At 44.2% G+C, this 26144-nt stretch overlaps 1 protein-coding gene across 1 annotated transcript in view; it reads right to left on the minus strand.

Moving 5' to 3' along the window:
• The window catches only part of LOC104305109 (contactin-6), a 203351-nt gene that overhangs the window by 126675 nt on the left and 50532 nt on the right, over positions 1-26144 (minus strand). Inside the window, exon 4 of the mRNA XM_009905929.2 lies at positions 4081-4207. Within this exon, the coding sequence (XP_009904231.2) occupies positions 4081-4207 (127 nt within the window). The remainder of the gene's footprint in view (positions 1-4080; positions 4208-26144) is intronic.

The raw sequence follows: 26144 nt of genomic DNA on the forward strand, positions 1-26144 counted from the left end.
GGGATCACCTTCATAGCTCTGTGAACTTCTTCATGCAGCCATTGGAAAATGCTTCCCATCAGCGGTAGGAAATATATCCTGAACCAACAGGTTGCTAATGTGAACTGCATATAATTAATGCCTTGGAGAAAAGTGTGAAGATTTGGGGGGGGAGAGAGTGATACTTTGGGGAGCTATGGAGCTTTGGTGCCCATCCCTGAGCCTGGCCTATGAAGCAGCAGCTCGTTATCAGTGTAAGGCTATATCAGGATTTGCATATGGAACCTGCTGGCTGCCTGAACCTTTCCAAAGTGTCACCTCTTGGGCACTTTGGAAAGAGAAGCTAAGCTCAGTCTTATGGTGGATCTCAGCATAAAAGGAGCATCTCTTACATCTGAAACATGCCTTCCTCACTGGAGGTAAAGCAGGAACCCACATCTCCAGAACCTCAGCCCACTGATGAATCTGGGTCTGGAGCGGTTCAGACTTCACTGTGCTTCTACCATCCCTAAATGGTAAAGTAATTGTGACTTTACCATTTCTGAATGATAAAGTCATTGTGAATTTGCCCTTTCTGAACGATAAAGTACTGGTAAATTGAGCATTTCTAATGGCAGAGCCTTTCTAAACTGTAAAACAATATGCTGTGTATTTTGATGTGGAATTCATCAGCTCCCTGGGAATGTCAAACCTGTCAGCTCCTTGTGATAGATCCAAACTCAGAAAACCCAACTGTCTGTTTTGTGAACTCATAGAACAAATGATCCTATTTTATTGGCTTAAACAAAAACCCAAACAATCTAACTTTTTCTAGAGCCTCACTTACAAGAGCTTCTCAATAAAGTCTTCCTTCAATTAAAGGCTTTCAGAACACACACACATATATATATATATACACACACACCTATATATATACATATATATAGGAAGACAGATAGATAGATAGATAGAACTTTCTCCTCTTCCCATCTTGATTTAAAGATCTCAAGCAAGAGAGTTTGAGTGAAAGATCTCCAGCAGCCAGAGGCAGCCTTCTCTCTTTTGTTCTCTGAAGTTGTTACCAACTTAACCTCTCATTCAAATATACCAATATTGATTAGAATATGCTTCCAAACCATTGGGTTGTGTTAGATCTTCCATGCTGGACTCATTTGCCTTCTGAAGTACCCTCCATGCAAATCACTGATGGAAGGATACTTATGCTCCTCGATCAATACTTGTGATTTGCTATTCAAATAGTGTCCATCTCCAAGCAAATCATAACAAGGAGGATTTCTTAATGAACATGAACATGTGAGTAATGTGTGCTTACAATGCAGCTGGAAATGATGTGATCTGTCTTTAGGGGTAATATCTCATGAAAGAGTTGTGGGCCAAACAATATAACGAATTTTGATCACGTTTTCAGGCTGCAAAAAAACCCACCCCATTTATTGATCTAGCTAAAAATGTTGGGAGAAGGCAGAAGCACATCAAACTTAGAGAAATGGTGAAATATGGGAGACCTTTGCAGAATACAAATGTTGTCAGGACTTGTTGGAGAAATGTCAATATGTTTTGTTGTGCACAAGCTGGCTGTTCAGCTGCACAGCAGCAGGGTTCTGTTGTTTGCACCTCCCTTCTCCTCTCTGAGTAGAGTTTATTCTGGGCCATGTATCTTCTGACAACATGATCCCAGCAGTTGTTCCCAAGATATTTCTAAGTCCCTACACCCCAACCCATGTTCAAATAAAGCCTTGCAGAGCCATGGAGACTGAGCCCTCAGCCTGGAGTCACCAATTCATATCCAAAACGCAGGCATGAGGCACCTGCCTTGAAACCCACCATCTCCATGGGCTGCTCGGGAGCTTCAGAGCAAGAAGTTTGTCTCAGGAAGGTAAAGCTGCTGTTTGGTCACCTATGATCCCTGATATTTAATAGGGAAAACTTTAATGTTTGAGCTCAGATTGTGGTTCCTGACCAGTGGGTAATTAACCAGGAAATTTTGATCTCTAAGGGTGCTGTACGGTGCTCTGTGATGTCTGTGTAGCTATAATTAAATGAGTCTCATCTCCGTGATTAATGAATCTGGAAAAAAAAGAGTAGTGGTCCATAGAAACCACTGAAGAAAAGGAAACATTTTCTTTCAGATGTGACATCTTGTTGGAAATGGAATGTGAAGGTCTGTTAATGTCAGTGAAGCCATCAGTGTGGGGATATTGAAGCACTTAAGGAAATAGTGAAAGACTCCACTTAGGCAGTGTGCAAATATCTTGGATAAACTCAAATGCAATGTTTCATTAATCTGCTTTCCTTGCCTTTGAAAATAATAATAACAATCAAAGATGTGCTTAGAATTTCCTGCTGAAAGAGCCTTCTCCAGCTCTGTAAACACCATCCTGGAAGTTTTACAGAGCATTCATGGCTGCATCATGATTTTGTGCCAACATTATCATGGCTGGAAGCTCTTGCATATATATACCTTGGATATGTATTTCCTTAATCAGAGTTAGCTCTGTGGCTACATGAGATATACACTTTAATGGATTGTTTTCTCATTGTACTGCTGTAGTAAAGAAAAACATAACTAATTTCGAGTCTTCATTGTGTTCTATCTGTCTCAGGTTATTTACATTCCAATGGAAATGTCTTGGAGAATCATCTGAGATGTTTCTGTAATGGGGGGTAAAAAACAACCCACCAAACCCTTGCAAAACCCTTAGCATTTAACTTTCTTTAGCTAAATAAAGTTGGGAAAAAAATGACTACAAGGCAACAGAACTTGAAGGCATCTTTAATTCTACTCCACTTTTGAAGCAGAATGTGCACTGAGTCAAGGGATGGCATTTTAGCAAACAACTGCACTGCTGCAGTCATTTGTTTTTCAAGGGTGTGAGCAAGATAAATATCTTTCAGGGGTTACTGGGAATCATTCTGCAGTTGTATCCAGTGATTAGAAACATATTTTATGCCATTCGCAATCATCCTCAACTTTGTGCTCCTGTCCCCCTCCCTTTTATTTGCCTGCTCCAGTTACCCTCTCTGATCCTTTGATTTGGGTGGAATTTGAGTCTCTTCAGCTTATTTGATTGCATCATTGGAAGTTATGCTGGAGTATCAAAATGTTGTTATAATGAATAATGCCTCTGCTCTCCCTGGATTTCTTATTTATTTGTTCAATTGCCTGCTCTGGGTGAAGTTTATTGTGGTGGTGGTGGTGGTGGAAATAAGTGACTCCTCAATTTCAAGCTTGCATGAAAATGTTTGCTTAGGTGAGTACTCTGGGTACTATAAAAAGAGCCAGGTTGATGCCTAGTAGTAGTACTTTACAGAGGAAACTCTTATGTGAGCAATTAAAAGCTGTTGAATAAATACTAAGTGTTTGGTAGAACACAAATTTCTTTCATGTCTTGCATGAATGATTTCTCCTTTTCTTCTTTTTTTTCATGATTTGCCCCTGTCCCTTTCTGAAGAAAGCACTCTGGCAGTTTTGACCCCAGATTTTCCTCTTTTCCCCAGGTTCCCAGAACCTTGGTACAACAATGTTTTAAATGGTGAGGCTGCAGTGAATTAAAGCAACCATTCTGATGTACCAAGGTTTTATCGAGTCTGCAGAGCATTGTAAGCTGGATAGCAGAGCTGTGGCTTGCTGCTTCTCTGAATAAACACCATAAACATACACATGAAGCATTACAAGGGGGTGAGGATGTTGCTTTCTTGCTGTCCAAGCATTTATTGATTTATGGAGAGCTTTATCAAATACAGATGTGCAGGCATTTCCATGTTTCCATTTCCCCCCAGCTGTTCAGTGGGTTCAGAAGTGATTTTGTGGGTTTTAAAATCCCTTAGGGACAATTTTCCATGAGATGCTTTCTTTTCCTGTGCTCATTTGCCTTTTCCTTTTTCCTCTGTTGATTTTCCTACACTAGCAAAGAAAGATTTTTTCCCCCCTCTTCAATCCTTAAATTTATTCTACCTATGCAGTATGCTGTGAGTACCTGAGCACCTATGGAGTATCTATGTACTATGCTGTGAGAGATCAACACCTATGATCATGGGCAACTGATTAAAACACATCAAAAGCTTTCCAGGCAGACAACACTGTTCCAAAGCTGACTTCACCTGTAGTATGGGAGTGGATATCCTTTAGCTGTGCAGTTCAGTAGGACTTCTGGCTTTGCTGAGCCCATGGAATAAGTGACATCATATGGCTCTTGAATAAAAATAGGACCATGAAGGGTTTCTTCCCCTGTGAAAGAAAAAACAATAATTTAACATTAGACATCTTTAGCCTTGCCCTTACACATCAAAATGTCCTTTGGTGTCCTTAGCTCTTGGTCAGAAGTTAAGGCCTGCTATTTCATTCGGCAGAGAATCCACCTCCAGACATTTGGCTGTTAAGGAGGAAATATTTCAAGCCTGATTGATAATAAAATCCCATATCCCAGGTGCTGCTGATTTATTTTGTAAGTGACAGTGAAGGCTAGCTGCTTTGCATACTTCCTCTGGAAGCTCTGTGGTTGACTAGTAAATCTCCCCCATCCACCTCCTACTTGTGCTCTAGACCATGACTGGAGGCAAGAAAGGCTGAAGTTGTGGCTTTTGGTGTTTGGTGCTTCTAGAATAGAATAGAATAGAATAGAATAGAATAGAATAGAATAGAATAGAATAAACCAGGTTGGAAGAGACCTTCGAGATCATCATGTCCAACCTATCATCCAACACTACCCAATCAACTACCTCCTTCCTCACCTGGTGAGCTGAAGGTATCAGCCTCACATCACCCTTTGAAAGATCAGCAGCTCATTGACTGTGACCAAACTCTACCAGCACAGACATTCTGCTACAGCCCCTGGGAGTCTGTCTCATGGGAGAGGGTGGACCTCAAGCACCCTGGCCAACAGAGGGGTGGGGGTGAGGAGCCTGAGGGGAGACTTTGGTTGCTACAACTCTCTGAAAGGAGGTTGTAGTGAGGTGGTTGTTGGTCTCTTCTCCTTAGTATCGAGTGATAAAATGAGAGCAAACGCCCTCAAGTTGTGAGAGGGGAGGTTTGTATTGGATGTCAGGAAACAATTCTTTCCTGCAAGAGTGGTCAGGGATTGGGATGGGCTGCCCAAGGAGGTGATGTAGTCACCATCCCTGGAGGTCTTCAAAAACCAGGCAGACGTGGCACTTCAGGAGATGGTTTAATGGCTGCAGTGGTGTTAGGTTGACAGTTGCACTTGATGATTTTAAAGGCCTTTTCCAACCTTAGCAATTCTATGGTTTTATGATCTGAAGCAAAGAACATCTGGAAAAACTCTAGAGAGTGATGAGGAAATGAAAATGTTTTACACTGAAGCTTTTTTGGCCAGAAGCCTTTATAAGGATAGCAACTGCTAATCACAATCCACATATCTAAATTGAGATGCCCATTCCTCTGTGTCTGTTAGCCAAATTTACACTGTGTCCCCTTTGGAAACTCAGCAAGCCAGCCCAGCTGTGTGTGTGTGTGTGTGTGTGTACTTTCATAAGCACTACCTGTGAGAAATAGCCTTATTGGAGCAAAATTCAAAGTAGCAGTCAAAAAAGATTGATTTTGCTTTATAGCACAATAGCTGTTTGGGTAGACACATCTCATTTTAAGAGTAGCTCATGTTATAAAGGAGAGAGCTTGGGCATGGCAGGGAGGAAAAATACATCCTTGCAGCTTAGGATATCAAGTACATCAGGCTGGTAAAACAGCTGAGGTGAGCTGGTGGCTTGCAGACAAAACATTAAGCTTGGCTGAACGTTAGATCTGATGCTACAAGTGAGAGAGCAGACCATAAAATGCAGTGAATCACACACACACACAAATCAATTTCCATAACTTTTTGAGTCTGTTAAACTTTGCAGGCTATATGTGAACCAAGAGAAGGCTCCAAATATTTCATGCCTTATCCACAACCAGTGGCACAGGTGGGAACCTCAGGAAATATGAAGCAAATACAGCGAAAGAAGCAGGTCAGGGCAGAGAGGTCCTCAAGAGGTGATGGCTGGATGTAGTTAAATCATCTTTATTTCTTTTTTGCCACTTTTCTTTTCTTTTCTTTTAATCTCTTGACAATTTTTAAGGCTTCTTGTCCCACTGTGTCCACAGCTGATCCTTTGACTTGTTGGTTCTTTGATAGGAATTTTCTTCCCCTCTGAGATAATTTGCTCAGCCTGTTATCCAGGCTCCTTACCTTCCCAGAAATACCAATGAAAAGCTTTTCTAAAGCACCAAAATGACCTGGAGATCATTGTCTTAAATCGATATAACTGGGTGGACCTGAAATTAGCAGTGGTGAGCTACTTGCTAGATGTGAGGATCTCTGGCTTAGCAGATAAAACTGTCAATACTTTGGTAAATCAGGGAGAAAATGTCCATCATGAGTTCTCAATGCAATTTAGAGACTTTGGAGTTTGTAGACTTTTGAACATCATAGGTCTTGTGATCCTTTTCAGTGTCCTCAATACAGCAGACCCTTTGGTGTCACTTAATCATAGACTCATAGAATGGCTTAGGTTGGAAGGGACCTTTGAGATCATCTACTCCAACTCTCAACTAGACTCAGCTGCTCAAGGCTTCACCCAACCTGGCCTTCATTACCCCCAGGGAGGAGGCATCCACAACCTCCCTGGGCAACCTATTCCAGAGTCTCACCACCCTTGTGCTGAAGAGCTTTCTCATTAAGGAAGATTAAGGAGACAAAAGTTTACAGAACTCCTTACAGTGGGCACCTCACAGCCCCTGTCACAAAAAATAATGTAGATGGATTTTGCCAAGGGTGGCTTTGTGCTGTCATTTTGGGGCTTGCTTTAATATCCTTTCCTTGCTGCCTGACCCACAGCAGAGCATAACATCACATCTGTGAGAAATGCTGCGCAGTTTCCGAGCCAATGGTGTGCTGGGAGTCCATCTCCTATTGATAGAAAAGGTCAGGCTGGTCACTTCTAATTTCCTGATGCATCCTTTTGTGTTTTGCACAGAAGATGGTCAGACAGCGTCCTTCATTCTCCAGATTCAATACCAGGCACCACGATCGCTCCAGAGATACAAAGGAATCATTGTAGGACTGTTTACTTTTGTTAAGATTCAAAAGAAAAGGGGGAAAAAAAATTTAACTAGGATTTTATTATTATTATTTTAGATCTCTTGGAACACAAATATTTGATTAAACTTATCACTCTCACACACAAAACTGTTGTGCAAATCCTCAGCACGGGGCTTGAAGGCAAGTAGAAACTCTTGCCAGAGAAAGTTTGGTAAGTTTCAACATTGGAGGTGTTTAGGAGGAGACTTGATAGGGTGTTTGGTTGTTGTTCCTCAACATTTGGTTGCATGGTTTAGTTGATTAGGTGGTGTTGGATGATAGGTTGGAAGTGATGATCTCGAAGATCTCTTCCAACCTGGTCTCCTCTCCTCTCCTCTCCTCTCCTCTCCTCTCCTCTCCTCTCCTCTCCTCTCCGAACCTCTCCGAACCTCTCCGAACCTCTCCGAACCTCTCCTCTCCGAACCTCACCTCTCCGAACCTCTCCTCTCCGAACCTCTCCTCTCCGAACCTCTCCTCTCCGAACCTCTCCTCTCCTCTCCGAACCTCTCCTCTCCGAACCTCTCCGAACCTCTATGCCCAAGCAGTTTGATCTCCATAAAGACCAGGATAATGCTAGTCTGAATTCAAATCCAAAGTATGAGGATGAAGCACCACCCTGTTGTTCATTATGTGGCATCATCTTCAGCCAAGACAGAGATTAATACACTGCCAAAGCCTGTTTTGGGGTTTATTTTGCTCATAATTATGTATCAGCAGAGGATACCATCAGTGCTTTCCTCTCACTGCTTTGTGGGCAATGGTTAGTGCAACTGGACTATGGTATTTGTGTCAAACTTAATCCAAGAGGTTTTGGTTAGTCACAATAAATGTTGAAATGCTTGGGTGCTGTCTCATCCAGACAAGGAGAATGAAACACGAGTCTGGAGCCCACGCTTCATCAGCTTAATTTCCAGCCAAATCCAGCTCCCTCTTCTGTTGTCTGACTCTGGCTGGCTTCATAATTAGCTCCTTATGAGGTCATCCTGGTTTTGCTGGGACAGATTCCCAAGCCAGTCATAGTCTGTAGACCGTCAGCTGTTTGGAGTTAAGCAGGACAGGTGACCTGAGTTGGCTACAGGTGTTTCTTATTCACACTCAGGATAAAGGGGCTCCTCCTGGGTGGGTCCTTCTTCATTATTCTCCTGCTTCTCTTCGAGCATGCTGGTTCTTGCTCACCATTCTGCTTCCAGAGACTGCTTTGCTGTTTCTTGTGAGTACCACACATTCACTGGGCTGAGTACAGCTTTACCTATTTTCCATTAGCATTGGTAGCACTTTGGCTCTTGCATTAAATCTGTTTTAATTTCCACCCATGGGGCTTCTCTTCTTTTCCTGATCTCTCTTTCCCAGCTAGGAAGAGGTCATCAGGTGATAGAGCAACTGACACAGTTTAGCCCTGGGTGCAGGCTGAATGTAGATAACATCACAGTGCTTTTCTTTTGTTCTATGGGCAGTGATTAGCTGTGTTACTCAAAAGTGATCACCAATATGAGATAAATTCTGTTTGAAATGGAAGGTGTCCTGGAAACCTCATGCTCTGCTTGCAGAGAAAGACCACATGAGGCTTTACGTGTGCCTGTGTGTGAGTCAGATCCAAGCAGACAAACTTCAGAGGATTCATTGCTCAGGGACCAGAACTGTGCAGCTCTGTTGTTCTGAGAGCTCCAAGCTCTGCAGTATTTGCAGCTTCTGTTATTATTTCTGTTGCCATGAGGTTTTGTGGAGCTACTTGGAGATTAGGAGCCCTTTGTGTTGTGGAGCAAGTAGTGAGAGGTCTTGCATTGGAGAATCCCAGATAAATGAGGGATCAGGGCTGAGCTGCTCAGAGATTAGGAGTCCTGTGTGCTGTAGAGGAAGTAGTGAGAGGTCTTGCATTGAAGAAATGCTGATTAAAAAAATGGATCAGGGCTGTTCTTTCCTCACTTGGACTCATGCAGTAGGGGTGGAGGGGTCATACTGCTGCATGTATATGTGTATGGGTCTGTAAGTATCACACCAGCATATCCTTACTGAAGAGCTGAAGATCCAAGAGGTCAGAATAGCAGCCAAACTTGCACTCTGGAAAGCTTCCAGATGCAAAGCTGCTGTAATTCACATAAGCAAACCAGATAAGGAGGAATTTATCCAGACTATTAAGTTCCAGGAAGGCTGTAAATTCCAGGGCTAGTGAGTTCCTAATGAATCTTTCTTAATGTGCTTTAGATAGAGCTTTATATTTGATCCAAAACATTAATATGACTTTATGGGCCAAAGCTGACACCTGATTAAGGGGCCTCTTTTAAATCAGCTTGGTAGTAAAACACGTGTCAGATCTAGCAAAAAGAATGGGACAGGTGACTTAGAGACTTCCTGGTGATGACAGCATAGGTAGGGAAACATGAAAAACCCAAATGGCTTCAAAGTTTGCTTTATCTTCTTCACAGCTGAAGACTTTGGCCAACTTTAATTGGAAGAGGGAGAATTCCTAGAGCCCATAGATTTCTGGATGTGGTGGAGTCTCTTTTTTTAATGCTGATGACATTGGGGCTTTTGATTAAATATTGTCAGAAACAGAATGGATTAATCCTTTGCCCCATCAAAAGCCTGCATTGGGTAGCTCAAGGACTTTAAAGAGGGCATGACAGATGCAAAATGAGAGGTAATGGATGAGGCACTGTTTGTTAGCTAGAAAGCCTGAAGTAACACACAGCAGTTCAAAGAAGTGGATATAATGCTGAAAGAGAAGATGGGAAAAGCAGCAGCAGCAAAGGGCCATGAAAGCTTTCTGGAGAAAGAAAAACAACTTGTCAGTACTAGAGGCAGTGGGAGGCAGGCTTGCCTCCAATTCCTCTCAGTGACATCCACCTCTCAATCAGAGTGAGGCAGAAGACAGAGACAAAAAAGAAAGGGTGATTAAAAGAGACATTATAGATTCGAGCAAGGAGAAGCAACCTAAAATCTGTGGGATTTTCCCAAAGGACTTTCAGCTTTCATGTGTTTTCTCCCTTCAGACACTGATGCACAGAGCTCCAGAGACACAGGGCTCCTTTCAAGTTTCTGCTTCTATTGAAAAAGTCAAACTGGGAGCAGTGGTGAAATTCCACATTGTCTCTGTTATTAGACACCCAAACCAGAAAGACACTTAGCTAGCTCTGATGTAGGCAGAAAGGCACATTGAGGAGGCATGCAGGGCAAAGTCCTGGCCCCACTGCAGTCAGAGAAGCTCTCAGTAATGAATTGAAGCTTGGCACTCAAGCCCAAGTTTTATGTGTGGAGCTGTCTAGTCCATGACAGTCAATAGTGCAAGGCACCCCTTTCATCTGGGAATCTGCAGAGTAGTGATTCCCCTTCCTCACAGACTGCAAAAAAATAGTGAGAACAGGGAGATGAGAGAGCTCATCCTGGCGTTCTCAGCCCAGCAGAGACACGGAGCTCTTGGGCAAGAGCCAGAGGAGGCTACAAAAATACTCAAAGGGCTGGAACCTCTCTGCTACTAGGAGAGGCTGAGAGTTGAGGGTGCTCAGCCTGGAGAAGGGAAGGCTCCCAGGACACTTTGTTGTGTCCCTTTCAGTACTTAAAGGGGTCTGCATGAAAGAACAGGGAGTGATTGATTTATTTTTTCAGCAGGCCCTGCTGTGACAGGACAAGGGCTGATGGCTTAAACTAAGAGGCAGATTTAGACTAGAAGGAAGAAATTCTTTATGGTGAAGGTGGTGAAATGCTGGCCTAGGTTGCTTGGAGAGGTGGAAGGTGCCCCATCCCTGGAACTGTTCCAGGTCAGGCTGGACAAGGCTGTGAGCAACTTGCTCTAGATGCAGGTGTCCCTACTGACTGCAGAGAGGGGATGGACTAGTTGATTTATAAAGGTCCCTTCCAACCTAAAGCAGTGAGTCTATAAATGTGACCCTGCACATTCCCAGTAGCAGGGTTGAAGCCATCATTCCAAACAGCTGCCTCTATTTATCCCTCCTTCTCATCTGTGGAACCAGGAGAGTCACAGTTCACATCTGCCAGTGACTTCTGGATAATCCTGCTCTGGATTTGAGTTTGGAGACCTAATCTTCAAGAGTGGAGTAGTTGGGGTTCTTCCAACCCTGGCAAATGGCCCAGAAACATTAAATGTCTCTAATGAAAACAAGTTTGCAGCCCTTAGATTTTATGCCTTGAAAAAGTCTTGAAATATCCTAATGTGCTTCCTGGTGTTTAAACAGAACCTGTATGATGGTATAGGTAGGGGGACGTGGGACTAATGTGACAAGCAAGACACTCAGGTTATATACTGTAGTTGGACTTGACACTCAGGTTGTATACCACTATTACGACACCAAGCTGGGGGCAGGAGTTGATCTGCTGGAGGGTAGAGAGGCTCTGCAGAGGGACCTCGACAGGCTGGGCAGATGGGCAGAGTCCAACAGCATGAGATTTAACACATCCAAGTGCCGGGTTCTGCACATTGGCCACAGCAACCCCATGCAGAGCTACAGGCTGGGGTCAGAGTGGCTGGAGAGCAGTCAGGCTGAGAGGGACCTGGGGGTGCTGGTTGATGGTAGGCTGAACATGAGCCTGCAGTGTGCCCAGGCAGCTAAGAGGGCCAATGGCATCCTGGCCTGCATCAGGAACAGTGTGGCCAGCAGGAGCAGGGAGGTCATTCTGCCCCTGTACACTGCACTGGTTAGGCTGCACCTCGAGTACTGTGTCCAGTTCTGGGCCCCTCAGTTTAGGAAGGATGTTGACTTGCTGGAACGAGTCCAGAGAAGAGCAACAAAGTTGGTGAGGGGTTTGGAGCACAGCCCTGTGAGGAGAGGCTGAGGGAGCTGGGGTTGCTTAGCCTGGAGAAGAGGAGACTCAGGGGTGACCTTCTTGCTTTCTACAACTACCTGAAGGGAGGTTGTAGACAGACGGATGTTGGTCTCTTCTCCCAGGCAGCCAGTATCAGAACAAGAGGACACAGTCTCAGGCTGCACCAGGGGAGGTTCAGGCTGGATGTTAGGAAGAAGTTCTTCACAGAAAGAGTGATTGCCCATTGGGATGGGCTGCCTGGGGAGGTGGTGGAGTCACCATCACTAGAGGTGTTCAGGAGGAGACTTGATGGGGTGCTTGGTGCCGTGGGTTAGTTGTTTGGGCGGTGTTGGATTGGTTGATGGGTTGGACGCGGTGATCTTGAAGGTCTCTTCCAACCTGGTTTATTCTATGTATTCTACACTATAGGTTGGACTTGATCTCTGAGGTCTTCTCCAGCCTGGCTGATTCTGCAGTGCACATCTTGCTGAAGTACTTGGTTGTAAGCCCAAACAAAAGTATGAGATATTACCTCACTAACAGAGCCAGCTCAGGACTGCCAGAATCTGGCATATACAATTAATGCGTAATATATATCACAGGTAATAATTAAGGAGGCAATATATAAAAGTGACCATAATCTTGAATGATGAGCCCTTTTTTTCACCACTTAAATACATCTATTGACCCAAGATTTTGTCAGAATCTGATGCTTCAAACTTTTTTTTCCTTATCAGTTCTATCATGATAATGTTGCTTCAAGACCTGGAGTTAACTTTCTGTCAATATAATTGAGCATCAGAGAATTTATTACCCATCTGCATTTCAGTCTAGCAGAGACACACACATTCTAATTCCAAAATAATTAATGGGAGCTCTTTTAAATGCCAAGATGTGATGTTTCTCATGATATCATACTGAGTAGAGCAATCAGGCTATCAGCTGTAGATTTGCATGATTCTCACAACATTCAACACAAACACAAAAGATTCCCTGAAGGTTCCAGACCAGAAGCTCAAGCTCCAGTGAGGGGGAAATTGCTCATAATTGTTGCATTTTTGGATAGCATTCAATGGAGCTTTGCTAATCCACTCTTTTGGCTACTGATGAATGCAGATTTAGGAAGAATTCATTGTGCAGATATGTTGAAAGTCACAATAGCCTCAATAGATAGAGGTGGGAAGGGAGCCTCAAAGGTCTTCTTGTTCAACCCCCCTGCAGTGAGCAGGGACACCTCTAACTTGATCAGGTTGCCCAGGGCCACATCAAATCTGATCTTGAATGTCTCCAGGGACAGAGCATTGACCACAACGCTGGGCAGCCTGTCCCAGTATTTCACTACCCTCATTGTGCAGAACTTCCTCCTGATTTCCAACCCAAATCTCCCCTGCTCCAGTTTCAAACCACTGCCCCTCATCCTGTCCCTTCCAAAGAGTCCTTCCCCACACTTCCTGTGGGTCCTCTTCAGATATTGAAATGTATCTCTAAGGTCTCCTTGGAGCCTTCTCCTCTTCAAGCAGAGGAGACCCAACTCTTTCAGCTTCTTTCATGAGAGAGAGGTGCTCACACCAAGGTATGAACTGCATTAAGAATGTAATAGTTTAATAAGAAACAAAAAGATGTGTGAGCACCACCACTTGAGTTACTGTGTCTAACTTCTTGGCTTTAGGGGAAGATCCTCTGGAGACTTTTGTGTGCGATTTAGGCAGGACAGGGGAAGCCTTTTCACTTGTGCAGGTGATTTGTTCGATGTCATGAACTTGGGCATGCCCTTCAGATCCAGAACAGTTGTGGAACAGACATCTCATTATGGAGGCAAATACCCAGAGTGAAGTTGGAGGGCTGTGCCTTTATGATGCACAGTAATCCTGCTGTCTGCTCCTCTCGATGAAATCTCATTAGCGTTTGTGTGTTACTAGGCAAGATGAATAAATAATAATGGACTTTTTCTTTTTCCAATCTAGTGCACAAGCATTTTGTTTACTGTGATTTCAGTCATAAGTGAGACCTAAATTCGATGACAGATACTGTTTGCTGCAGTGTACTCTTGTAATAGCCATTTGGCTCTGCTGCCAAAGTGACTCAAGGCTTAATTCAATAATTTACAATACAGGAAAAGATAACAGCTATATCATTTAATATCCTGCCAGTTAAATAAATCCAGCACTTTGTTTCCTTACAATTTATTTAGTTATTTTTTTTTCTCTGTGCTAAATTTTACTGTCCTAGAATGATGGTGGTTAATTAAGCTCAGATAGATTTTAGTCGCTGCTGTCGTTGATCAGCTCTGAATTGCTGTGTGATGACTCCAGAACTCCATTTCAGCTATTGACAGATGCTCTGTAGAGAGGGGGGGAGAGGAAACAGGGAAACACTACCCTAGAGTCAGTGAATTCTTTTGTTTGGAAAAGATCTTCCAGTACAACCATCACCTAACTCTACGGAGTCTCATGTTAAACCATGTCCCTTGGCACTGCATCTCTGTCTTTTATACACCATCTTCTTGGGGAGGCTGTTCCAGTGTTTGAGAATCCTTTTAGGGGAGAAGCTTCTGATCTAAACCTCCCATGGTGCAATCTCAGACTCTTTCCTCTTGTCCTGTCTCTTGTTGTTAGGGCGAAGGGATGACCCCTACCTGTCTCCAACTCCCATTCAGGGAATTGTGGAGAGCAAGGTCTCTCCCAAGTCTTTTCTCCAAGCTAAAAAAACACAGTTTCTTCAGGCACTCCTCATGCTTATTCAGCTTGGATATACATTTAGGTATGTGGCCTATTACAGTTGCACTTATGCTCAGAATAGAGGAAAAAAGAATCATGAAAAGTTCCTCCAGCTTCTAAGCTCCATTTCAGTCTTTTCATTAAGCATCTTGCTTTGCAGCCCTGCAGTCCCATGCATGGAGGGACTCTAAAAACAGAGACAAAACCAAGTTGCTCTGCTGCCTTCTTCCTCTAGATGCTGAGCAAGGAATCCTCTGTCTCTCTTCTCCCTTTGGCTGTGTTAGGATAAACCATCTGAGTGGCTTCAAGAATACATAGAATAAACCAGGTTGGAAGAGACCTTCAAGATCATCGCGTCCAACCCATCAACCAATCCAACATGACCCAAACAACTAACCCACGGCACCAAGCACCCCATCAAGTCTTCTCCTGAAAACCTCCAGTGATGGCGACTCCACCACCTCCCCAGGCAGCCCATTCCAATGTGCAATCACTCTTTCTGTATAGAACTTTTTCCTAACATCTAGCCTGAACCTCCCCTGGCACAGCCTGAGACTGTGTCCTCTTGTTCTGGTACTGGCCGCCTGGGAGAAGAGACCAACATCCGTCTGTCTACAGCCTCCCTTCAGGTAGTTGTAGAGAGTAATAAGGTCACCCCTGAGTCTCCTTCTCTCCAGGCTAAGCAACCCCAGCTCCCTCAGCCTCTCCTCGTAGGGCTTGTGTTCAAGGAGTTAGACTGAAATGCCTTTTCCCTCTATGCCCCTCTTCCTGGCTAGCCTGAGGTACCTGGGACAACCAAGTCTTTCAATCTCCAAGTTCATTTACACAGATCTTTACCATCTTTCATGGCAAGCCTCTTCCTTCCCCATGGCAAAAAGACTTGGGGAATCAGTTGGAAAAATATTGATCAAATGCAATGGAGGTTGCTAGAACACTTTGTTATTTTATCTCCCCAGCCTGACTGTAATTTCAGTCTAGAAAACACTCAGCAGCCTGATGAAGGCTGAGTTTGGATAACATTTTTATAGCTGGTAGCAGATACAGTTTCATGCTTCGTTGGTAGTTTTTCATTTTCTGTGTGGAGACTGTGAGCCAAAGGGCTTTGAAGCCAGCAAAAGCCTTTCATAAACCTCAATGGCCAATGGATCAGCCCTACCAAACAAAGTAGTAACAACTGATCATCCTTTTTTTTTTTCCCTGTGTAATACTACACTGTATCATCCTATATCTATGAGTACATAAATGTCTAATGCATATGCATCCTTGCAAGCAATTAAACTGTAGGGGAAGAGGAGAGATCTGATAATAACCTCCCTTTGCTCTTCTATTTGTATTGACTGCACGCTATGTAATAAATTATATTTGGCGTACTAAATACTTTTGTGTTTGCTAACTGCACCAATTCCCTGTGCAGCAGCTACTGGATTATGAAGACAGCTGCATTGTTTTTTAAGCAGATACTTAGCAGCAAAGATCCAGCCACCCTGGCACGGAAAGGAAATGATGAACAAGGCTACTTTGCAAATGGTTTGAATACACTAAAGCAAGCAACAATTCCTTTTTTTGCTTCCAGAGGGCACACTTTGTAATTCCCCTTTCTGCTCAGTAGGAAACATGGTGTAATGGGAAGTAGTATTTTGGGGGCTTTGCAGTATGAGGAGTCCCAGACCTTGCAGAAATCTAGATGCAATCACTGCTATAGGGGACTTGGATTGCAGGTGGATGTTTAAACTCCATGTACGTGCTGTTTAAATTTTGCTTATTGAATCGGAGCCCTTTTGTTCCAGTTATTCTTTCCTAGCCGCTTGCCTTTCCCACTAGAGCTGAAATAATGCTCATGAATAAAGCTAGTCAGGAACTGGCTGCAAGAACTTCACATCAGAAATGCTTTTGCATGTATTTGTATGATTATGTTTGTTTGTTGTATGTATATCCATTGAGAAGCTCAACATGAGCTGGCACTGCGCTCCTGCAGCCCAGAAGGAAAATTGTGTCCTGGGCTGCATCAAGAGGAGTGGTCAAAAGAGGGTCTCAGAATAGCAGTGTAAAGAAGCAGAATCACCTAACTCAAATACTGCTTCCACTTCTGGTGTCTCCATCATAAGCTGACAGAGGTGTTTGGAGTGAGTCCAGAGGAGGCCTCAAAGGTGGTCCAAGGGCTGGAGCACCACTGCTATGAGGATAGGCTAAGGAAGCTGGGGTAGCTTAGCCTAGGAAAGATAAGATTCCAGGGGGACCTTAAAGCTGCCTTCTAATACCTGAAAAGAACCTACAGGAAAGCTGCAGGGAGACTTTTCATAAGGATGGCTTAGAATACATAGAATAAAGCAGGTTGGAAGAGACCTTCAAGCTCATCACATCCAACCCATTAACCAATCCAACCCACCTAAACAACTAACCCATAACACCAAGCACCCCATCAAGTCTCCTCCTGAACACCTCCAGTGATGGTGACTCCACCACCTCCCCAGGCAGCCCATTCCAATGGGAAATCACTCTCTCTGTATAGAACTTCTTCCTAACATCCAACCTAAACCTCCCCTGGCACAGCCTGGGACTGTGTCCTCTTGTTCTGGTACTGGCTGCCTGGGAGAAGAGACCAACATCCTACAACCTCCCTTCAGGAACAGGACAAGGGGGAATGATTTGAAGCTGGGGGAGAGTAGGGTCAGACTGGATCTTAGGAAGATGCTTTTCAGTATGAGGACGGTGGGACACTGAAATACATTGCCCAAGAGGTGGTGGATGCCTCCTCCTTGGGGTATTCAGGGCCAGGTTATATGAGGCCTTGAGCAGCTGAGTCTAGTTGAGAGCTGTCCCTGCCCATGGTGGTGAGGTTGGAGTAGGTGATCTCTGAGATCCCTTCCAGCCTTAGCCAGACAGGTTTATACACTGGACTTCAGCTTAGAAACAATGGAGATGGTTAAAATAATAGAGACAAACATGTGGAGAGGAGTTACTTTTGTAGTTCAGTTTACTACCACAGCAAAAGTTCTTAGCACAGAGGGAAGATCTGTTAGAGAAATTTCAGGCTGCCACTCCTTGCTTTCAGATGATTGATAACTTGGGAATAAAAACCTTGGAAAATAAATCATCTTTAGCAATTAAGGTGATGTCAAACCAGGCAAGATTAAAAAGCCCTTTATTTTCTTACATATAATCGAAGAGGAATGCAAGAGATATTTATAACACTTTAAATCTAAGGCAGATCCTGATTTAAATTGGATTCATCAGGCAGGATATTATAGAAATATTTATCCTATTGACTGACTGATTTGCATAGGCTTCTCATCACACTATTGGCATCCATTTAGTAGATTGGAACTAGATTTGGAACTTCAACCCCCCCAAAAAATGGTCTTTCTTCACCAAAAATCAAGGGCAGTCTATTGCAAAACTTTTGAGCAGTGAAGAAAACTCAAGGGTCAAGCTGCACCACCTCTGATTTTTTTTCTCTTGGTCCTTTTGTGTGGCCATAGAATTAGGGAACTACTGCCTGGTGTTCACTGTATGGCTCAGGTCTGCTTCCAGAGGATTGGATTGGATAGAATAGAATAGACCAGGTTGGAAGAGACCTTCAAGATCATCGTGTCCAACCTATCATCCAACACCACCTAATCAACTAAACCAAGCACCCTATCAAGTCTCCTCCTGAACACCTCCAGTGATGGTGACTCCACCACCTCCTCGGGCAGCCCATTCCAATGGGCAATCACTCTCTCTGTGTAGAACTTCCTCCTAGCCTCTGGCCTAAACCTCCCCTGGCACAGCTTGAGACTGTGTCCTCTTGTTCTGGTGCTGGCTGCCTGGGAGAAGAGACCAACCTCTGCTTGTCTACAACCTCCCTTCAGGTAGTTGTAGAGAGCAATAAGGTCACCCCTGAGCTTTCTCTTCTCCAGGCTAAGCAACCCCATTTCCCTCATTCTCTCCTCATAGGGCTTGTGTTCCAAGCCCCTCACCAATCAATAAGGTTGGGAAAGACCTCAGAGATCAAGTCCAACCTGTCACCCAACACCTCATGACTACTAAACCATGGCATTTAGCTTGTGTCCACTATTCTGAACAGAAAAAAAGCTCTCCCAGTATTGTATGTAGGGGAATATGCACTGTAGAACTGAAGATATTTGCCATCACTGCTCATGTAGCTGTCTTTAGGTGTCTACTTTTGGCTGCCTGTCACATAATCAGTTGGCTGCACCTTTACTCTGAGGCAGTACGGCTGTTTGGATGAGATGCTCTTTCTCGCACAGCATCACCCGCAGATCTGCTTCACCCCGAGAATATTTATGGTTCATTATTGTTTTGGCATCCTGGCCCCCAAAAAACTAGTAGTAAAAATCACAAGTATCATAAAGCAGCAGAAGGGAAATAGTGATTTAAACAAGCTGTATCTCAGAAAAATCTGGTAGGGATTTCATGGACCACAGCTTTTCCCATTAGAATCCTCCTGCATTTCAGAAACGTGTCGGAAACAGTGAGGAGCAATAACTCCCTGTGAAAGGACATCAAAACCCCCTAGCCTGGAAAAATATTAGGCAACCAAAAATATAATTAGCATGGTATATTTAGTTATTGTGTCAGGCTCTGAAAGCTCCCAGGCACTTTTAAAACAAATAGAATAAAAGGAGACAAATGGAAGTGAACTCCGCTAAATATCCTCCGCCACGATCTGCCTTTATTGCTGGCAATTAAACACTGAAAGTCAAAACACAAGCTATCATTATCACTCATTGATTAAAAACCAGTTAGAACATTGCATTTTGAACTGAGCCACTGCTCTGCTCGTTATGCATTTCAGCATGAGCAGCAGCACAATATTTCAGGAATAATTAGGAACACAGCGTTAAGCGATCAGTGCTAATGCTCCTGACTGAAATTGCCCAAGCAAATGATTATGGATCAGCCAAAGATGCTCGTTGAAGCCATCATCTTTTGCGACTGTTGTAATATCTTCATGATGATCTCTTTGTGGAGCAAACAACAAACTCAGTGAAAAGTTTCAGGGAGGGAGCTGAGGTTGCTTAGCCTGGAGAAGAGGAGGCTCAGGGGAGACCTTGTTGCTGTCTACAATTACCTCAAGGGAGGTTGGAGCCAGGTGGGGGTTGGTCTCTTCTCCCAGGCAACCTGTGACAGAACACAGTCTCAAGATGTGCCAGGGGAGGTTTAGCCTGGATGTTAGGAAGAAGCTCTTCATACAGTGATTTGCCATGGGAATGTGCTGCCCAGGGAGGTGGTGGAGTCACCATTGCTAGAGGTGTGTAAAAAGAGACTGGATGAAGCACTTGGTGCCATGGTTGAGTTGATTAAATGGTGTTGGGTGATAGGTTGGACTTGATGGTATTGAAGGCATTTTCCAACCTGGTTAATTCTGTATTCTGGTTTTTGGTGTTCCCCCCACTCCCAGTTAATGGCATCCTAAAATTTAGCAGAAGCACAAATATAACTTTGCAAATTCTCCTTTTCTGGAAAATAATTGCCAACTATTTAGGGTCTCAGGTGGATTTTGTCTCCAGTCTCTTTTAAAGGAGCTAACATCAACATTTCTGATGTATTGCAAACTGGAAATGTCTCACTGTCAAATTGCTGCTCTTTTCCATTCAGGTAAAAAAAAAAGAAAATGACCTTTAACTGAGCTGGTCTCAAAAATAACAAAACTGAACCCAACTGAGAGGAGGGGGGGCAGGGAAGACAGCTGAAAGCGCTGCCTCTGATTTGGAGGAGAGGCAGAAAGGGAATGATTCTTCAGGCTGGGCTAACCTGACCATGCAAAGTTTGGAGCTATATGCAGAGGGGAAATGTTGTTGGCTGTGTCATAGAATCACGGAATTGTCAGGGTTGGAAGGGACCTCAAGGATCAGCCAGTTCTAACCCCCCTGCCATGGGCAGGGGCACCTCACACTGGAGCAGGTTGCTCACAGCCACATCCAGCCTGGCTGCCAAAACCTCCAGGGATGAGGCTTCTGCCACCTCCCTGGGCAACCTGTGCCTCCTTGTGTCTGTCTCAGTCCATTGAGTTCTCTGAGCATAATTTCACTGCTTGGACTGGCAGCAGAAATCGTAGATCAGGCAATCTCCCTTCTGAACAACCCGAGGAGAGCTTTAGTGTGGGGACAATAATGAAATGCAGGGAAAACATTTCACATCCTACTTTGTGGTAATTCTTCCTCTAATCCAAAAATCACAAAAATGCTGCTGCAATTCTGAGGAAACCTTGCATACTTGAATGGCATATTTTCTCTCTCCCTCCCCACCCTGCCTGGAGTAGGAACTGATAACAGGCTGCTAAATTACTGCTTAATAAATCACTAAATGAGTGCCATCTAAGATAACAGGGCATTAAATGACGACTATTCAGGGGAAAAGTAGAAGCAAGAGGACTCTCTGCACAGATAGAAATTGGATTAGTCATCCCATCTTTGCCAGGGGTGAAATTGAAGCTGGAGCAGGTTGTGGGGGGAATACAAGGAAAGTGTTTTGATGTCATAAAGTGCCAAAGGAAGAAGTACACTCAGTGCAGGAGCTCCTTCTCATCGTGGTAAGCTTGAGGTGGGACAGAGAGAGCTACTGGGGAGAGTCTAGCAGAGGTTACAGAGATGCTGAGGGGCCTGGGGCATCTCTGTGAGGAGGAAAGGCTGAGAGCCTTGGGGCTGTTGAGCCTGGAGAAGAGCAGACCTAGAGTGGACATTCTCTGTGCAACAGCTAAAGGGTGGTGGACAAGAAGATGGAGACAGATTTTCATTGGTGTCCACTGACAGGAAAAAGGGCAAAGTGGAACTCAGAAGGTTCCATCTGAACAGGAGAAGGCATTTCTTTGCTTTGAGGTTGCTAGAGCCAGAAATCAATCTGCCCAGAGAGGTTTCAGTCTCCTTCTCTGGAGAGATTCCAAACCCACCTGGAAACTGATCCTGAGAAACCTGCTGTGGGTGACCCTGCTTTGATGTGAGGGTTGGAATAGATGACCTCCAGAGGTCCCTTCCAACCTTCACCATTCTCTGATCTAATCATGGGGATAACGTGGGAAGTAAAATGTCATAAATGTAAACCCAGAGTGAAAATGTAAAGCAAACTCTAAAAATCACCAAATAATGTGAAGATAATATTATGAATACATTAAAATAAAACCATCAAAAGAGATGGAAGTGGAAAAGAATTGCAGATTGTGAAGACAGAAGGCTGGGAGTCACCTGAATTCAGGCTCTTGGTCCCCTAATTCCAATGGCAGTTAGTGATCTCAGTATTTGCCCTTGCTCTAAGGGTTAGAGCCCTGATCAAAACCAGTGGAAAGACACTGAGAGAGGTCTATGAGAGACAGCTCTGCTTCAGTCCATACATCACACCCTGGTGTCATCCATCTCCAGGAATGCTTGTCCCAGAAGGCTGAGAACATATTTGCTTGACTTGTAGTTGTTGGGGAAATTGTATCATCTTGACTGCTACTTAATGTGTCTGCTGTGCAGTCTCACCAGCAGAGTTATGACAGAGTGTCTGAAGCCCATATTTCTGGGGAATGACATAATCAATGATAAATATCACTCTAATTTAGGTAGGTTTAGAGGATGGTGTTTTAAAAGGGGAGGAAGTTGGGGAGCACCTTCCCCCCCCAATTTTCTCCAGCTCAATTTACAGCACTTCTGGCCTTAACACCTGTATTTTCTGCATGATAGTATTTCCACCTTTATTATCTCGAGGATTCTATGGACATTTTAGGAAAATGTCAATGCAATAAACTTCTCTGCTTTTTGCTTTATCATTTTGACTGGCAGTGAAAGTCCAGTTTGGGGCTGACAAAAGTGCTCTTTGCTCAGCTTCCCCCCTGGAAATTTATATGCACAGAGCAGTAATTTGCACTGCTGTCACAGAATCACCGAGGTTGGAAGAGACCTCAAAGATCACCAAGTCCAACCTGTCACCACAGACCTGCTGACTAAACCATGGCACCGAGTGCCACGTCCAATCCCCTCTTGAACACCTCCAGGGATGGTGACTCCACCACCTCCCTGGGCAGCACATTCCAATGGTTAACAACTCTCTCTGTGAAGAACTTTCTCCTCACCTCCAGCCTAAACCTTCCTTGGCACAGCTTGAGACTGTGTCCTCTTGTTCTGGTGCTGGTTGCCTGGGAGAAGACACCAATCCCCTCCTGGCTACAACCACATTTCAGGTAGAGTCCCCATCCCTGGAGGTGTTCAAGAGGGGATTGGATGTGGCACTTGGTGCCATGGTCTAGTCGTGAGGTCTGTCGAGACAGGTTGGACTTGATGATCCTTGGGGTCTCTTCCAACCTTAGTTATTGCTCTCTACAGCAGTATTACAGTATAAGGTGTCCCCTGAGCCTCCTCTTCTCCAGGCTAAGCAACCCCAGCTCCCTCAGCCTCTCCTTGTAGGGCTTGTGCTCAAGGCCTCTCCCCAGCCTCATTGCCCTTTTCTGGACATGTTCAAGTGTCTCGATGTCTTTCTTAAACTGAAGGGCTCAGAACTGGACAACCATAGAATTGTCAGGGTTGGAAGGGACCTCAAGGAGCATCCAGTTCCAACTCCTCTGCCATGGGCAGGGACACCTCACACTACAGCAGGTTGCTCACAGCCACATCCAGCCTGGCTGCAAAAACCTCCAGGCATGAGGCTTCCACCACCTCCCTGGGCAACTTGTGCCAGTGTTTCACTACCCTCACAGTGAAGAACTTCTTCCTAACACTATTGGTGATCAGACTGATGTGATCTTAAGGAGATGCAGCTTTCTGGAAGGGAATTTTGTGGGGTGCACTTGCACCTCCATTTGAAATGCACCCCCACACACAATTTGGTATATCATCAACTTTATCTTTGGGAAAGGCTGGGGGTTAATTTAGTGTGTGTGTGTGGGGGGAAAGTAGACTAATTAGAAGATGGCAAGTTTTAGCTGATAAGGTCACTTGTCAGGCAGCTATGAATTCAGTATTTGTTGCAGAAATGACTACATTTTCTCTGGCCTGGAGCAAGCTATCTGTTTTGCAAACCCACAAATGCTTACAAGAAAGATGCAGAGACAACTCTTTTCTTTCTGCTCCATTCAGTGTAAAGAAGAATAAATGTAATTAGAAACAGTGTTTGGGGGTATGATGTTATACTCTGGTTTAAGTGGCATTATATCATGTTCTCAGTGTCTTTAGGCTGATATGACTGAAACATGAATCTGAAAAATGCTCAACATGATGCTGTTAGAGATTAATCCCTGCAGTTGCTTTCTCATAGAGTTGTTAGGGTTGGAGGGGACCTCAAGGATCATCCAGTTCCAACCCCTGTGCCATGGGCAGGGACACCTCACACTAGAGCAGGTTGCTCAGAGCCACATCCAGCTCCCTGGCCTCTATTGATAAACTTTTTTTTATATATCTATAAGCTGTAGAAAGAAGTAATAAATCACCCAAAACTGTTTGGCACATGTGTATAAAATAAGACAATATTAGAGGGCGAAGAAATTGCATTCCATAAATCACTTCTGTGTTGCTGGGAAGGCCATTTGAGCACATCAGGCAAAGTTTGGAGAGATTTTACCAGGAACTACCCAGTCATTTTCCAAGGTGAGTTTGGGGCACAGTCTATGAGATGGAGACTCTACTGTGGCTTGGGAGCAGTGCCAGCCTCTCTGTTGGGGTAATAGAATAGAATTAACCAGGTTGGAAGAGACCTCTGAGATCAAGTCCAACCCATCATCTAACACTATCTAATCAACTAAACCATGGCACCAAGCACCCCTTCAAGTCTCTTCTTAAACACCTCCAGTGATGAAACAATATAGAACAAAAAAATTACCAAAACCACACAGTAAAGGGGAAGCCAATCCCAAAGGACAATGTTCTCTGATTTTCTAACTGCTGCTGTTTTCCAAGACAAGTCTCCCAAATGATAATGGAGTTTTGCATCTGCTTAAGGAAATCCAGTGGCAAACAGTAGTCTCATGCACAGCATCATTGCATAGAAATAATCCAACAGGCAATAAGGCTTTGGAATGAAGTGCCTGAGTCTTGCTTGTCTCAAAGGGCTTTTCTCTGGCTGCTGGCAGAGGTGGGAGAGGGTGGTAAAGAGAGTCTCCCGTGTGTTTTGGATGAAACAAAGATGAAGCTGATGATAGGGAAGAGCCAGGTTTTAGAGCTGTGTTGAGTTTCCTTGCTGAGGTTCTGACTAGATTGTAGAATCATGAAATTGGGGAGTGGTATGGGTTGGAAGGGAGCTCTGGAGATCATTGAGTCCAGCCCTCTGCCAAAGCAGGACCACTTAGGGCAGGTCACACAGGAGCATGCCTAGGTGGGATCTGAAAGTCTCCAGAGAAGGAAAGTCCACAACTTACGGGGGCAGCCTGCTCCAGTGCTGACACCTGCACAACAAAGGTATTTCTCCTTGTGTTGAAGTGGAACTTTGTGTTACAGTTTGTGCCTTCATCCTGTCACAGGCCCCCACAGAAAAGAGCCCGGCCCTTTCTTGACACCCACCCTTCAGATATTTATAACCATGAATAATAGAATCCCCTCTCAGGCTGCTCTTCTCCAGGCTAAACAGCCCCAGGGCTCTCTGCCTTTCCTCAGCAGACGGATGTCCCAGTGCCTTCATCATGCTCCTAGCCTCCATTGGGCTGTCTTTATTGTTCCCCTGTTCCTCTTGAACTGGGGAGCCCAGAACTGGACACAATGCACAATTAGTTGGGTTACTTGATTAATCTTTCTCTTTTCCTTTGAACCCCTCTTCTTTTGTCCCCACTCTGGAACCACTGAGTACAATTGTTCTCTTTCTCAGCACTTTCAGGGCTGCAGTAAAAGGTGCATTTCTCATTACCAAAACAGTATCTCTCTCCATGAGAACTTTTCATTCCTACCCATGGCAGCTCACACCATGGCAAAGCTCACAGGAGTCTTGATTGAAAGACCTGACTGACATCAGTAGAAGTGAAGGACTTACAGGTAATTATAGCAGGCTGAAAAGCAGGAGCGTGATGCTTGGAGCCAAACAATGTCACACATAGTGCCTTAATTAGCAGCAAAAGTGATTTAGCAGAGTAATATTCTAATACCAACTCAATTGCTACAAATTATTAGTAACAATAAGCACAGAAAGCCCAAGATCCACTAACAATGAGGTGCAATATCTGTCAGAGGAGAATGTAGTGCTCCTTTAATAATGAGATTGCAATTAGAACAATAAAGTATATCTTAAGATTGAACAAAGGTGAAAACACCATGGTGTTATCCTGTGCCTGGGGGGGATGGAGGGGGGAACCTTAAAGGTTCTCAAAGGATCTGAGAATGAAAAATAAAGGCAAAGAGATGAGAATAAAAGTCCATTAATTTACCTCTTGAAGCAAACTTGCTACAATTTCAGACAGCTTCCTTCTTTGACTGCCCTACCAGGACAAGGGTAGTCACCTCTAAAAGGACCTTGAACAGACAGTGGGAAGCAGAGACCCAGGGAAGTGGGGGCTGTCGGTCTCCTGTGTGTGTGAAGTCTACCTCCACATTCAAAAGTTGCCCCTTTATTTGTTCCCTCCTTAACTCATGCAGAAGGAGTTGCAGAGAGCCTTAGCTCTGTCTGGATGCTGATTGTGATAACCATGCCACAAGCCAGAGCAATTACATAAAACCTG

Source organism: Dryobates pubescens, chromosome 1 (genome assembly GCF_014839835.1).
Source record: "Dryobates pubescens isolate bDryPub1 chromosome 1, bDryPub1.pri, whole genome shotgun sequence".
In the NCBI taxonomy this organism is placed as follows: Eukaryota; Metazoa; Chordata; class Aves; order Piciformes; family Picidae; genus Dryobates; species Dryobates pubescens.